Source organism: Euprymna scolopes, chromosome 36 (assembly GCF_053919585.1).
Source record: "Euprymna scolopes isolate OS-2025 chromosome 36, ASM5391958v1, whole genome shotgun sequence".
NCBI classification, from domain to species: domain Eukaryota; kingdom Metazoa; phylum Mollusca; class Cephalopoda; order Sepiida; family Sepiolidae; genus Euprymna; species Euprymna scolopes.
The window spans coordinates 71,187,098-71,203,974 of NC_136517.1; the positions used below are offsets into that span (position 1 = coordinate 71,187,098).

At 30.5% G+C, this 16,877-nt stretch overlaps 1 protein-coding gene across 2 annotated transcripts in view; it reads right to left on the bottom strand.

Moving 5' to 3' along the window:
• LOC145260575 (battenin-like) overlaps positions 1–16,877 on the bottom strand; it is a 141,221-nt gene that overhangs the window by 46,654 nt on the left and 77,690 nt on the right. For both annotated transcript variants that reach the window (XM_080118853.1, XM_080118854.1), the window contains exons 8-10: positions 5,026–5,098; positions 3,211–3,354; positions 847–923 (exon numbers count right to left, since the gene is read on the bottom strand). In XM_080118853.1, coding sequence (XP_079974979.1) covers positions 847–923; positions 3,211–3,354; positions 5,026–5,098 — 294 coding nt within the window. The remainder of the gene's footprint in view (positions 1–846; positions 924–3,210; positions 3,355–5,025; positions 5,099–16,877) is intronic.

Here is a 16,877-nt window from a genome sequence, read left to right on the forward strand (position 1 = left end):
CATAAGTTGGTAAAACATGTTAAACAGAAGAAAAAAAAAAGAGGACAACAATCAGGTAGCAAGTCAGTATATATCTGTTTCAAAAGTTATTGTTAGTTATTAGTAAATGTGTGTATGTGTTTGCTTACAGTAACTAGTCTATTTGATTTGTTCAGAGCCATTACATTATTTAATATACATATAGTGGCTCTGAACAAGTCATATAGACCGAAACCTTGACAAGCCAAACAAGAATATACATATATATAAGTAGCTATGAATTATAATCTCCTAAACCACACTATGGAGAACATCAAATACATCCTCATAGCCTTTAATTTTAAGATGCAAATATGAAACTAAACTCATCTAAGACCCAACACTCACGTCTTAGGACTGAATAAAGAATTGGGATATTCAATCTACAAACACACAAATCTCATTTGGAATAACTTATTTTTTCATCCCAATTTTCTCATATTTTTCATTTTCTCACTTTTTTTCCATATCATATCTATCGCATTTTTTCATTCTCATCATTTCAATATAATGTATTTTTTCAGATTTTGTTTAATCCTTCATATAACTTGTTTGAATGTTTCAAATAATTGATGCCCTTTGATTTCATTAGCCCTACCCCCTTAAACAGCAATTCATTGCTTGCTAAAATGTGTTACATTCTTTTCACCTGTCTTTTCTTCCTGGCTGTAACTGACTGTGAAGTGGGTGTTGTATAATAATAATAATGAACATGAAAACTTTTACAAATTAAATTTTCAGCATATTTCGTACCCAGACAACACCAGGTTAAACTGCTAGTGACAGATAATGAAAAGAAGGTTGTAAACTTTTATCCGAATTACTTACAACTTAGCTGCATGTGCCGGGAAAGATTTCCTCCGATCGATCGAAGAACTGGAGGTTTTTTAAGCAATACAAAATAACTGAAGGAAAAGATGAAGAAAACATTTTTAGTTTGAGTGAAAAGAAAGAACAGCGTAACCAATCCAAGCAACTTCCTGTTTTGAAATTCATCCATGCTAAATGGTGTAACTTAATCGGAAGACTCCAATGAAAATATCGGTCAACACATAATATTCAAAAACTGATTTCATTGAAATATGTATAGTTACTGAACATTTTTTTAAATAAATATAATATTTTAAAATAAATGTTTATTTATAAAAATAATTCATACTAAAAGTAATTTTTTTTTAAATATACTTAAAATAAATTAAATAAATGTACAAGAAAATAAATGAATATTTAAATAAATGGGAAAAAATGAATATTTACTTTACATAGTTAAAAAATAGGTTTATTTTTACAAAGTTTTTTTTACATAATAGATTAAAAAAAAATTCAATAAATGGAATGTAATATAGTGGGGTTTTCAGATAAACATACACTTTTATTGCAGACAACTTCCAAAACAGGAAGTTGGATTGGTAAATATATGGTTCCATCCAAAAAATCAGTTACACTTGAAATCTGATTTATTCTAAGATGAAAACAAAAGAAAAACATTGATAAAGCAGACAAATGAAACATTTGCCTTAGACGTACTACACATCTTAGTTTAGCTGGGGATTGTGGCCTGTCAAGTGCAGAAATTTAAATCAAACTAAACTTTGTGATATCATATATTATTTGGAAGTTTTTTAATAATTTGGATTATTCAGAATGCTCTTCTTATGGGTGTTAGGATAACTGTTCCGTCTCATAAAGACCACATGCTCCATTGTCTAGAGTGTGTTTGAAGTCTTACGAGAGAAAGCATAAACACCTCTCCAAAATTAAAACTCTGAAGACAGTTTATCATTAAATCAACAGGTTTATTGAAATCAAAGAAGATAAAAACTGAAAACAGACAGAAAGAACAAATACAGAATTAGCGTGAAGCTTGGATGGAAAGGAATGCAGTAAATGCTTCAAAATACAGGAGAATTGAATAAATCCAGAGAACAAAATATCAGCGAAATAGAAAAGTATGAAAAGAAAATCAAAGTCGCAATGAGGAAACGGGAAAAACCAAAACTTTTAGCAAAGGTCTGACGTCGAGGAAAGAAATGTTGAGGCAGTAGCAGCTAAGCCCTCATGGTAGTCACCCCATAGAAAGGGAAAAGGAAAGTACCGGTGTCAGCGGTGAAGGGTCACAAGTTGTTCCCTTCAAAGAAAGGCAACGATGGGAGGGAGTAAAAAGAAGGACTGTGAGTCACAACATTTACGTTTCAGCTGATGTCGCTGCCGACCTTCTTCAGATGCATCTTGTCAAACTTGGGAATCTTTTATGCTGAACTCTACAATCTGTGCAGAATTTTTAATGAAACTCTTTATTGTTCTTGTTCCATCAACCATGATTAGGTAGAAGTTTTAAATAATTATTAATTATATTCTTAGTATCGCGCCCGCTGAAGATTGAACCTTCAACCTACAAAAGATTGACATATCCGTTGCACCATGGGTCCATGTGAATAATTCTAGTTTAAATTTTAGGAACATTAAAACTAATTTTTTTTTGTTTTAGATGTGTAGTGTTACCACTAATTACTATATAAAGTGTAGGTTTACAGTTATGTTACGTACAAGTAATAAAATTTTGAAATTTTATAACGAAAATCAAAAAAATTCATTTTTGTTTCAGATTTTATCTTTTTATTTGATAAATACTCTCCTAAAATATTAATTTTAACAAAATGTATCCAAGATCAATGAAAAATCATTAACTCAGTTTTTATTTACCATTTCTTTGGAATTTAAATATTTCTGTTTACCAGTCATGAGGTAGCTTATTTGAATGCCTATCCATATGATAATGATCTATTATTGGATCTATCATTACATATATTTAGCATAAGGTAAATATATGTATTAGGGCAAACATCTATTTTCAATGACTTTATTTGGGCATATACAAATTTTAAATTACCTTATTTGAACATACACCCACTTTAATTCTGAGCGTACATTCATTTTTAATGACCATATTTAAGCATACAAAATAAATTACCTTATTTTGGCATGCATCCAGTTTAAATGACCCTATTTGGGAAGTTACATTTTGTCAACTCCACTTTAATAAAAGCTGACAATAGAGAGAAAATAGGTTCATACCTTTTTAAAGAACCTCAGTGCAAAATGAGCTGAACAGCTCCATTAAAACTTGGACCCTGCTTGTTGAACTTACAATTTGTGTTTATATTTTTTTCAACACATGTTGCAATGACTTACCTGAATGCAAATATGACTGGAATGATGAGCATTATTAACACAGTGTTTCTCGGGCTGATTCCAACTTGTGTGAGGCCAGCGTAGGACAAAGCACCAAACACCCCGGCACCACCGGTCCCTGAAGACCAAGTTGATACCACATTTCTGTTAAAAACAAAACTCAATAAATATTTGTTTCTATTTCTTCACTCAACATGCATTTAAAATCTAAGAAAATATCTGACTTTATAGCTAACAAGCCAAATTCACAATATAAAGAGATAACTTTGACCCTTTCACAAGTGCAACAGAGGTCAGATACGATAATTATTTTTAAAAAAATCAAAAACATACTGCTACAATGAAACTAAAAATAACTCTTATGTCATTTCTTGTAGATTATCCACAGACCAATTGAGGAAGACATTTAGTAAATACAGCTATTTATTAAAAACAACAAAAAAATGATTCTCATCATTTTTTAAAGCAGATTTTAAACTGGAAATATCATTTTCTTTTAATTGAAATTATTAAATTATTTTTGATTAGCATTTATTTGTTACATATTCTTCCATAAGCGTCTTGGTGTTAACTATGCATTTATCTTGAATTTCATTTTCATCATTGCTGGACTGATAGATAAGCTGATGATTATGAACAAGGTTTTAGATTTATTTATAACATTCAACAATACTGACATACAATGTTTGTAGGCTATTTCATATTTTCTTTTACCGGTGATCATGATGATGAAAAGACTCACTTGTATGCGTTGTATCTTTTGCTGGCTGTTGCTGTAGAATTGTCAATGATATGAATGTAAAAATCTCTTAGTTTATTTCTCCAGTTTAAACACTTTTTTCTTTCTTTTTTCATCATCGATTATGATTCATAGTTACGAATGATGGTTTGCCATGTTGACATGAATGGCATCATTACGGAACCACAAAAGGCCTTATGTCAGAGTATTATACAAAAATATTATCTCAAAATTCTTATAAAATAGTTAGATCATATGACCTGACGTAAGATAGTGCATATGAGTGTGAGGGAAAATATCAGCAGCAGCAAAAGATGACTGGCTTGTGAAGATATTAGCAGCAGCAGCTGAAAAACACTCATATACAAATTAGGAAGTGTGTGCGAGAAAAAAGGGAAAAAGAAAAGGAGAAAAATGCACCACGTGGTCAGCAGAAAGAAAGTTGAGGTTTAAGAAAATGGATCTGTAAAGTTGGGGATGAGAATGGGCTGGCTGTAGCCGACATGCGGTCAGAGAAAGAAGAAAAGTGAGAGACTTTTAAGTGGTGTTGAGGCGAAAAAGTAATGGTAATAAAAACGTTTGTTAAAAAAGAAAAAAATGCTGACCCGGACTTTTTTTAATTTTTTTATTTTTGTATGTAACATGTTACACTGAAAGGAAGATTAAATCTGGACACAGTAAAGAGATATGCGCAAACTATAATACTATATTGGATGAAAGTGTTTGAGTTATTAGATGTAGAACAGTTAAGGGTCAGTTGGCAGATGAAAGCCAAGGAAAACATGGGAGGAAGTGATTAAGAAAAATGTGAGAGAAAAAAAAACTGGCAGTTTTTTAGTAGATTACTTGATACTTGTTCAGAGTAGGTGCATGTTATTATCATAAACCTTTGGGAAATATTGAGTCATTTATTTTATTTAATAGCCATCTTGGATTTCTGGAAAATCAGTATCTTACTACAATAATTATCTTTTTTCATAGAGAGTTGGTCAGCAAGGGGAATAATTAATACATTTTCAAACTGTATAATTAAAATAAAAATGATATAAATGATGATAGCATATATTATTACTTACTTATGAAAAAATGATGTCAGACTAAGGAATGTTACTTCTCCAAAACCAGAGCTAAAACTAGCAAAGCAGACACCTGGAATAGAAAAAAGAAATTGATCTGATTCTAGCAGACAGTGAAAAAAATGATGGAAATTTTAACAGAACTTGGAAACTGTTGAATAGAAGTCTTTTCTGGACTGAAAATTTTGGAAAATTAAATAGAAGGAGTTAGTCATAGTTTTTGAAAGCATTATTTCGCTAGATTAAATTTGAAAAAAAAAAACCTAAATAATACACTATGAAATTTTTTTTCTTACACTTCCATCCTTATCAAAGAAGACTTTTTTTTTTTTTAAAATTTTATTTATTTTGTTATTTTGATGATCTTACTAAGTTTGAGGGAGGGAAAAAAAAACAAAACAATAAAATAACAAAGTCTCCTTTGATAAGGATGTATGCCATCGAAAGTCTTAGAAAAAAACAAATGATTTTTCATTTAATAAAAGCAGGATTTGGTTTTCTAAGATTTTCAAATTTAACCTAAAAGAAAAAAATTCTTTTAAACTCGCAATGTATTTACAGATTGAACATTTTTTAAGCTAGAATGATTTGATAAAAACCTGTATTAATTACAAGAAAGAAAAGAAAAAATAACAAAATGAAAGTAAAAATACCTCTGAGTAATGCCGGGTAGATACAGTTTATATATATATACTAGCAGGCCGCCCAGCATTGCCTGGTCGTAAAATATGCATAAATATTATATTTTAATTCATACAGAAACTGACATATGTGCATGCGAGTATTTTTTCTAAACAGTTCACTTCTTGTAAATAAAAAAAAAATACTTGAGATCAAACCAAAACCAAAAGACAGTGAGTCAAGCATGATAACCATTAGGCTAGCTTGACACAATCTTTAAAAAGTGGTTTCAAGCTTACTAATTGTTAACATAAGGAATCTGTCAAGTAAACTAGTTTCAGAACAGTTTCTGATGGTTCATTGTTCTAAACAAGTCTTGAGAGGTGACTGGTTTGCAGTAGACAGAACAGTTTCTGATGGTTCGTTGTTACACACAAGTCCTGAGAGGTGACTGGTTTGCAGTAGACAGAACAGTTTCTGATGGTTCGTTGTTACACACAAGTCCTGAGAGGTGACTTGTTTGCAGTAGACAGTTCCGCAGAGCAAAATATTCTTACTGTGTCGAGACGGAAAAAAAACATGTGAAATTGCTCCAGAAAAGGTTTAATATTTATGAAGCAATTCTGGTTTCTGATTGGTTGGTAGCAGAACGTGAATTAATTCGATTCGTCAGTTCCTAGCAGCATCGTTTATAAATAGAATCGTCCGACTGTGTGGGATCATACCCCATTCTTTGTCCAAAATATTGCAACATAAATGATTTACACATGTGCATTCATGAAACAGTTGACAAACAGATAAAAATCCGCTGACCCCTTAGCAGCACTTTTTTCCAGATGAAAACCAATTAAAAAGATTTCCACGTTTGAATATCCTATATATCAAATTTCAAGCCTGTAGATCAAAAATTAATTGAGTAAGTATCCTCACATGCACACACACATTCTCACTTTTATATATATACTAACAGGGGTACCCGGCGTTGCCCGGGTGTTTGGCGGTGTGTGTGGTGTTAAATAAAAAAGAAACCTGGGGGGGGGGAAGTAAAAGTTGGTAGGATCGAACCTGAAGCCCTGAGGTGAAGTTTGAAAATAAAATCGGCCAGCCAGAATGAGTTAGTGAAAGATTTTTGAATTTATTTAAGTAAGAACACAAATTGACAGGTGGGCGCACGGAAGTCGTCGAGCGTTACGACGACGATGACGTAAGCATTGTTATAAGCGAAGTAAAAAAAGAAAACGTTAAAACTTAAGCGCGGGGGGTGGGGTGGGGTGGGTGTAATCAAAACATCGAAAAAAAAACCACAAAGAAACTAACGTAAGGCAAACAAACGATGAAAACAGAAAAACGAACACGTGAAAAATGGCTTAAATAAGCCTGTTTCGATATTAAAATTAAAAAAATCGGTGGGTACCCGGGTGTTTTTGGGCGTGTGGTCGGAGGTGGAAAAGCGAAGTAAAAAAAAAAAAACAGAAAAACGAACGTTATGTGAAAAATGGCTTAAATAACACTGGTTCAATATTTAAATTTAAAAAATCGAAAAAAAAAAAGACATCTCACACCACGATTCGAACCCAAACCATTTAGATAATGAACCAACGTGCTAATCAACTGACCTAACGCGATGTACATGAAATTTGTTCAGTTTTTCAACTATTTAAAGTAAATCAGATCATGACGTCATCTGGCACATGTGTAGAACCAGTCGTCGTCACGAGAAGACTGTTTTTGTTGACTCCCCCCCTGTCGAAAATTGTCGATTTCGGGGTGAAAAATTAACGTTTTTGGCCAATTTTTCGATATTTTTTAAGCGAAGGATGGGGCTTCGATATGATACGGAGTTTGTGAATTTTCGTTGTGTCTGTCGAAAGTTTTTAGCAGACACACAAACACACATACATAAAAACACACATTTTCGCTTTTATATATATATACTAGCGAGGGGTACCCGGCGCTGCCTGGGTGTTTTTCGGGGTATGTGAAAAAAAGCCGAAGCGTTGATGACGTGCAGTTGGAAAATAGTAAAGTGTTTTAAAAAAAAACTGGTGCGCGTTTTTGATTGACGTGACGGCGATAGGTATTCAGCAGTTATTTTGTGCGGGACAGTTTTGAATAAATGGGTTTGTTTGTTTTTAAAAACCCGCTCCCTGTTTATTAGGAGGAGCGAAATGAAAGCTACAGTCTGATATGACAAAGTCGACATTGACCAAACCGGCTCTGGGCCTGTGATTAGAGTCGAGGTTCGCTTTTTTATACCGAAAAGCGAATGTAACGCGTGCCGATGCGGGAAATGGGGAATAATTAACGTTTGAAAGTCAATAAAATTAAATAGAGAGGCGAGCTCGGTGGATAATTCGTAGATATTACAATTTATAGATGATATAAAAAGTTTTAAAAAGTTGTGAAGCGAGTAAGCGCTTCTTTGAAAGAAGCCTTTCGTGGACATCGAGGAAAAGCGAACATACATACACACATAAATTTTCGCTTTTATATATATAGATAGACTAGCAGGCCACTTAGCGTTGTCCAGTCATAAAATATGCATAAATATTATATTTTAATTAATACAGAATTCTTATTTATTATAAATAGAAATACTGTAGCCATTAATAAATTGAAATTCTTTAGAAAAAAAATAAAGTAAAAAAAATGGAAAGAAACTGAAACATCTACATGCGAGTATTATGTTTTTTAAACAATTCAATTCTTGTAAGTAAAAAAAAAAATACTTGAGCTGAGATTGAAATAAAAAACTAAAGACAGTGAGTCAAGTATGATAACCATTTAGCCAGCATGACACGCTCTTTAAAAAGGTGTTTTCAAACCAACTTATACTTAACATAAGCAATCTGTAATATGAACCATTCATGCATGTGCACTCGTGAAACAGCAAACAGAAAAATCCATGTACCAATTTTTCAATTTTGATTCTTTAAAAGCCATTTTTTCCAAATGAAAACTGACTAAGAAGTTTTCCACATGTCTGGATAACCTATATACTAAATTTCAAGTTGAGTATTTAGGTTTAGAAGTGTCCTCATACACACAAAGTCTCATTTATATATATATATATATATATATATATATATTAAGTAATGTGATTTACAATTTAAAAGTTTTAAAATTTTTAAAATTTTAAAATCAAAATTTAATTAAATTAAAAATCAGTTTCATAAGAAGGAACAACAACAAAGTCAATTATCTGTACGATCGTTTCGGAAATCCGTGCTTTTTATTTGTGGTATACATGAAGTCACGTAGAATAATTATACATAGTTTTTTTGGTAAGCACGGTCTCCTCATCAGCAAATTTAGGAGGATTTCTATTGAATTGAAAAGACACCAAAAATAAACCTAGCATTAAAAGTAAGGCAGATGAATCTGAAAAATTGAAGTAAAAGGTTTGGATATAAAATTTATAAGAAAATTAATAAGGAAATTGGTATAGGTTAGAGATAGAAATGAGTAGAAAAAATATATATATTTTTGAATTTACATAATAAATTTGATTTAAAAATATATATATATATATAATTACCTTTTGGTTTTCATTTTTTTGAAATCAGGAACTGTATTTAAAGTAGTCATTTAGATGTTTGCTATAGCTTTTTATTTTATTGAATGATGAATTTTAAAAGGGCGACGCTCGTGCAGTAAATTGTTTCCGTTAGCGTATTTTGATTTAGAGACGCCACAGTTAATATCTATAGAGAGAGAGTTTTTTTTTTTTTTTTTTTTTTTTTTTTTTTTTTTTTTTTTGCAAGTTTTTAAGGGGAGATAATTGTCATGGCTTTATTTATTATTTGATTTACGAGTCTAAGGGCGGTAATTGGTTTAACTTAATTTATTAAAAAAAAAAAAAAAAAAAAAAAAAAAAAAAAATCTATTTTTACTAATGAGTAATTTTTAATGATTTAAGGTGGTTTATATTTATTAAATTTAAACCAACGTTTATGATTACACGATAGAAGCTCGTGTCTTGAATTTACTAGTTTGGTTGTGCTTTTTATATCTTCATATTTTAAAATTTTTACGGTTTCTTTTGTACATAATGTACAAAATTTATCTCCTGGTTTATATGATTTGCAAGTCTCAATTATTTGCCATTTTAAGTTGAAAGAAATATTGCTATTTTTTAGTTGCCAAATATAGTTGGATAGAGTAGTTTGGTTTGATAGAGAGTTATTTTTAAAAGAATGTTTGTGCGTTGAAATTCTATGTTTTATTGGGCCAGATGTGGAACCAATATATATTACCTCTTGATTATTATGATTATTTTCCGTTAGGTCTATTGTTGGATTATAATGTGGTGGGTTGGTTAATAATTGATCGGTAGATTGATTTAAGTTGGTGTTATTATTTAATTCGGTAGTTGAGTTATGGCTGTTGATAGGTTCTTGTATATTTGGAGTTTTTGATACTGTGCAGCTATAGATAACATTTTTAATTTTACATGAGCCTTGTAGGGGACATTTATTTTTTCTTCTACAGTTACAGTCCGATGTATTTTGTATAGTTGCATTTTGTAGTTTATTAATTTTATTATTATTAGAGCTAATTATTTTCTGATGAAGGTTAGGCATAGTAGAGTAAGAGACTTTAATTGTGTTCTTATTGAAAATCTTATTATATCTATGGGGGGCTTTAAAGTTCTTATCTAATATTTTAAAAAATTCTCTAGCTATGTTTGTTTCTAGGTTTTTGGAATACGGGGGGTTGAACCATAGGATCTCCTTGTGTCTATTCTTACGTTTGCGGGTTTTAGTTTGTTGTTTATTTATATTATTATCTAATATTTGTAGTTTGGTTTTATCTTTTTTTGTCTCCTGGTTATTTTTCTTAACTCGTATACGGGAAGACATTGCCATATTATATGTTATTACGCTCTTAATAGGTTTATTTTTAATGCAGTTTATGTTTCTATCATTTTCATTTATGAATTTAATTTGTGAATTATATCCAGAGTTTTTAAGGGCTTCATTATAGTATTTTTCATTTTTGGTAAATATTGATTTAGTAGAAGACAGTCTAGAAATTCTTAGAGCGATATTGGGAACTATTGATTTTAATATTGATTTAGGGTGGTTTGATTGATTGTGGACATATAGAAGTGATTGGTTAGGTTTATGGTATGGTTCAAAGGTAGAATTTTCAAGATTTAAGGTTATGTCTAAGAAATTAACAATTTTTTTATTAGGGTCGATTTTTATACTAAGTCCATAATTTTTAAATAATTTATGTAGAGCTTTAATTGCATTTTCATAATTTTTATTAGTAGAATTCGTTATGAAAAGTGCATCATCTCTATATAGCCCTCCTTCAAGTTTGAATTGTTTATGGAGTATACAATGTATTTCATTTAAAAGGAAAAGGCCAACTAGATCAGTGACCTGAGTCGAGTCCGTCGATCCCATTAAAATGTTGAAGTGGTTAGGGGTATTTTTCCTGGTCCAATATTTATTATCAAATGTTATTAAAGACTGTCTAGCTATAAGTATTAGTTTAGTTTCGTCTTGAGTTATATTAGTTAATTTTCGTGCCATTAATAGAGATTTATTAAGTAGGATAGGTGATATAGATTGGTAATATGATTCAATGTCAAAAGAAAGAAATTTAATATTATTTTTATTTTGAATATTAGAAAACCAGTCGATTACTTGGTTTGAAGATTGCCATAGTGGGTATTTTATTATGGATTTAATTTTGGGGATAATTCTATCTAATATGTTTTTACTAACCAGTCCTATATCTGATTTCGAGGGGCAAATGAGTCTAATAGTAGGGTTGATATTGAAGCTGTGTTTGTGGTCTTTTAAAGTAAATCTCGGGGTACCTGGTACTGTTATTTCTGTGTATTTATCTATTTTAAGTTTAGTTAAAATGTTTTTTGCATCATTATTTATTTTATTTAGTGCTGATTTATTAGTAGTTTTATAATTTTTATTAAGTTCTTTATATATTAGATTTTTATATTGTATATAGTCCATTGTGTAGAAATTTCCAGTTTTATCTGCCGGTACTATGAGTTTATTTTGGTGGCTTGTAGAAATAGATTTTGAAAATTTATTTATTTTTTTAAGTGTTGGAGTGATATATTTTTTATTTTTCTTAAACTTAATATTTTTAATCAGGTTGATTAAGTCATTTTCAAAATTTTCAGTGTCTATGTTTCTCTTAGGGTTTTTGTAAATCACATTACTTAATATTGAATTAGCTCTAGGACATTTAACTATCGAGCTTATTATATATCTAAATTACAACGAGAATTTCCTGTATTTTAATTAAACTAGTAATTTCACTATTACATTAAAATACACTTAGCTCTTTAGACTATTATTCTAATCTCCTATCAACCCTACTATTAGACTCATTTGCCCCTCGAAATCAGATATAGGACTGGTTAGTAAAAACATATTAGATAGAATTATCCCCAAAATTAAATCCATAATAAAATACCCACTATGGCAATCTTCAAACCAAGTAATCGACTGGTTTTCTAATATTCAAAATAAAAATAATATTAAATTTCTTTCTTTTGACATTGAATCATATTACCAATCTATATCACCTATCCTACTTAATAAATCTCTATTAATGGCACGAAAATTAACTAATATAACTCAAGACGAAACTAAACTAATACTTATAGCTAGACAGTCTTTAATAACATTTGATAATAAATATTGGACCAGGAAAAATACCCCTAACCACTTCAACATTTTAATGGGATCGACGGACTCGACTCAGGTCACTGATCTAGTTGGCCTTTTCCTTTTAAATGAAATACATTGTATACTCCATAAACAATTCAAACTTGAAGGAGGGCTATATAGAGATGATGCACTTTTCATAACGAATTCTACTAATAAAAATTATGAAAATGCAATTAAAGCTCTACATAAATTATTTAAAAATTATGGACTTAGTATAAAAATCGACCCTAATAAAAAAATTGTTAATTTCTTAGACATAACCTTAAATCTTGAAAATTCTACCTTTGAACCATACCATAAACCTAACCAATCACTTCTATATGTCCACAATCAATCAAACCACCCTAAATCAATATTAAAATCAATAGTTCCCAATATCGCTCTAAGAATTTCTAGACTGTCTTCTACTAAATCAATATTTACCAAAAATGAAAAATACTATAATGAAGCCCTTAAAAACTCTGGATATAATTCACAAATTAAATTCATAAATGAAAATGATAGAAACATAAACTGCATTAAAAATAAACCTATTAAGAGCGTAATAACATATAATATGGCAATGTCTTCCCGTATACGAGTTAAGAAAAATAACCAGGAGACAAAAAAAGATAAAACCAAACTACAAATATTAGATAATAATATAAATAAACAACAAACTAAAACCCGCAAACGTAAGAATAGACACAAGGAGATCCTATGGTTCAACCCCCCGTATTCCAAAAACCTAGAAACAAACATAGCTAGAGAATTTTTTAAAATATTAGATAAGAACTTTAAAGCCCCCCATAGATATAATAAGATTTTCAATAAGAACACAATTAAAGTCTCTTACTCTACTATGCCTAACCTTCATCAGAAAATAATTAGCTCTAATAATAATAAAATTAATAAACTACAAAATGCAACTATACAAAATACATCGGACTGTAACTGTAGAAGAAAAAATAAATGTCCCCTACAAGGCTCATGTAAAATTAAAAATGTTATCTATAGCTGCACAGTATCAAAAACTCCAAATATACAAGAACCTATCAACAGCCATAACTCAACTACCGAATTAAATAATAACACCAACTTAAATCAATCTACCGATCAATTATTAACCAACCCACCACATTATAATCCAACAATAGACCTAACGGAAAATAATCATAATAATCAAGAGGTAATATATATTGGTTCCACATCTGGCCCAATAAAACATAGAATTTCAACGCACAAACATTCTTTTAAAAATAACTCTCTATCAAACCAAACTACTCTATCCAACTATATTTGGCAACTAAAAAATAGCAATATTTCTTTCAACTTAAAATGGCAAATAATTGAGACTTGCAAATCATATAAACCAGGAGATAAATTTTGTACATTATGTACAAAAGAAACCGTAAAAATTTTAAAATATGAAGATATAAAAAGCACAACCAAACTAGTAAATTCAAGACACGAGCTTCTATCGTGTAATCATAAACGTTGGTTTAAATTTAATAAATATAAACCACCTTAAATCATTAAAAATTACTCATTAGTAAAAATAGATTTTTTTTTTTTTTTTTTTTTTTTTTTTTTTTTTAATAAATTAAGTTAAACCAATTACCGCCCTTAGACTCGTAAATCAAATAATAAATAAAGCCATGACAATTATCTCCCCTTAAAAACTTGCAAAAAAAAAAAAAAAAAAAAAAAAACTCTCTCTCTATAGATATTAACTGTGGCGTCTCTAAATCAAAATACGCTAACGGAAACAATTTACTGCACGAGCGTCGCCCTTTTAAAATTCATCATTCAATAAAATAAAAAGCTATAGCAAACATCTAAATGACTACTTTAAATACAGTTCCTGATTTCAAAAAAATGAAAACCAAAAGGTAATTATATATATATATATATTTTTAAATCAAATTTATTATGTAAATTCAAAAATATATATATTTTTTCTACTCATTTCTATCTCTAACCTATACCAATTTCCTTATTAATTTTCTTATAAATTTTATATCCAAACCTTTTACTTCAATTTTTCAGATTCATCTGCCTTACTTTTAATGCTAGGTTTATTTTTGGTGTCTTTTCAATTCAATAGAAATCCTCCTAAATTTGCTGATGAGGAGACCGTGCTTACCAAAAAAACTATGTATAATTATTCTACGTGACTTCATGTATACCACAAATAAAAAGCACGGATTTCCGAAACGATCGTACAGATAATTGACTTTGTTGTTGTTCCTTCTTATGAAACTGATTTTTAATTTAATTAAATTTTGATTTTTAAATTTTAAAAATTTTAAAACTTTTAAATTGTAAATCACATTACTTAATATTGAATTAGCTCTAGGACATTTAACTATCGAGCTTATTATATATCTAAATTACAACGAGAATTTCCTGTATTTTAATTAAACTAGTAATTTCACTATTACATTAAAATACACTTAGCTCTTTAGACTATTATTCTAATCTCCTTTAAATTTATATATATATATATATATATTTATAAAAGTGAAAGTGTCTGTCTATCTGTCTGTCTGTGTACATTTCCCTACACAATAACTCTGTCAATTTTAAGCCTACAGACTCGAAATTTGATATACAGTGTATTGAGAGTTGGGAAAATATTTGTAATCCATTTTCGGCCAGAAATTTGGCTGTTAAGGGGTCAAAGTTCAACGATTTGACCTTTGAGAACTCTACCAAACTCCTCCGACAATTTTGGGTATAAACAATTGAAATTTTAGATATAGGTTCCTTGGACATGGATCTAACTTAATAACTTGAGTTGAGTCTAAAACAATAAATGTTAAGGGGGTCATAATAGGGGTCAAAGTTAAAAAAATTTGACCTCTGCGATCTCTACCAAATTACTAAGACAATTTCTGGTTGAAACATTTGGAATTTTACATAAAGTGTATTCAGAGATAGGGCAAGCTTTTTAATTGGTTTGGGTCGAAAATTTGAGCTACCAATATATAAATGTATGTATGTATGTTTGCATATCTGCCTAAAACTTTCGACAGAGGCGACGGATTTTCACAAGATCAGTATCGTTTTGAAGCTCGACCCTTCAGATGACAAATATTGAAAAATTGGCTAAAAATATGAATATCTTCACCTTCAACAGGGCAGTTTTCTACGGGGGGGGGGGGGTCGCTTTTTCGCCGATATTTTTGATAGTCATCCTCTCTTTTCGATTGTCTAGCCTTAATTAAAACATTCCGGTCACTTCCGGTTTAGTAGAGGTTGTAACAGCAAAGATGTCAGGTTTCCCCCCCCCCCCCCCGTTCCTTTCCTCCTTCTTGGTACGGGTTCAAGCCTGCTTTCCTACTACCACTTTTTTTTTTTTTTTTGCTCAACCACTCGGGCAATGTCGGGCTGTAATGCTAGTATATTTATAAAAGTGAAATTATATGTTTGTTTGTGTGTGTGTGTGGGTGTGTGTGTCAGTGTGTCTGTTTGTATACATTTCCCTACCAAACTACTCTGTCAATTTTCAGTCTACAGAATCGAGATTTTACATAAGGGGTATTGAGATTTGGGAAAATCTTTTTAATGGGTTTTTGAGCAGAAATTTGGCTGTCAAAGTTCAACGATTTAACCTTTGAAAACTCTACCAAACTCCTTCCCCAATTTTCGGTCTAAACACTTGAAATTTTAAGAAATGTAGGTTACTTGGACATGGATCAAACTTTTTAATTTGATTTGAGGCCAAAACAATAAATGCTAAGGGGTCAAAATTGGGGTCAAAGTTTTTAAAAAATTTACCTTTGTGGTCTCTACCAAATTACTCAGCTAATTTTTGCTCTAAGCATTTGAAAATTTACATAAAGTGTATTCAGACATAATATTACATGAGAAGGTTGTCCCCTTCTCATGTAAGTAAGAAGGCAGACTAGATAAGTGAAAATGATATTAGGAAAAGCCTAGAATCGAACCCTGTCAGCAAGTGGATAATTGAATTCCTAGGAATGCAGTCCATTGTTTATTCTTTTAAAAATAACTAAATATCATTTATGTAAAAAAAAAAAAAAATATGATTGTCCATTCTTTTAGAATAACTGGATATTAAATATGTCAGTTAAAAGAATGGACAATGCGAGTTTATAAATTAAAAATAGGTTAGATATTGAACAATTAAAATTGGAAATTTTTTGTTTGCCAAAAGTGTGTTTGGACAGACATATGTAGAAAACGTGATATAGTCACGTTGGTCAAAGTAGACTTCTGACATCATAAAGTAATTTATCAATATATTGAAGTTGATGAGAGAGAGAATCAGAGAGAAGATCACACACAATGATAGTCAGTTGGAGACTGGGAGCCCCTTAGAGGCGAAGGGTAGAAGAGAGACGATGTAGTTGTACAGATTTGAATTCCTGACATCACCAATCGGCCGGTTGAGGAATAAAGAAATCATCTATATTTTGTAACTTTGTTGTCTTTCGTGTCGTGTTTCCACCAACGCGAAAAGGTAAATGTGTTTTGTATTCATCTATAAACAAACTCTTGTATAAACCCCTT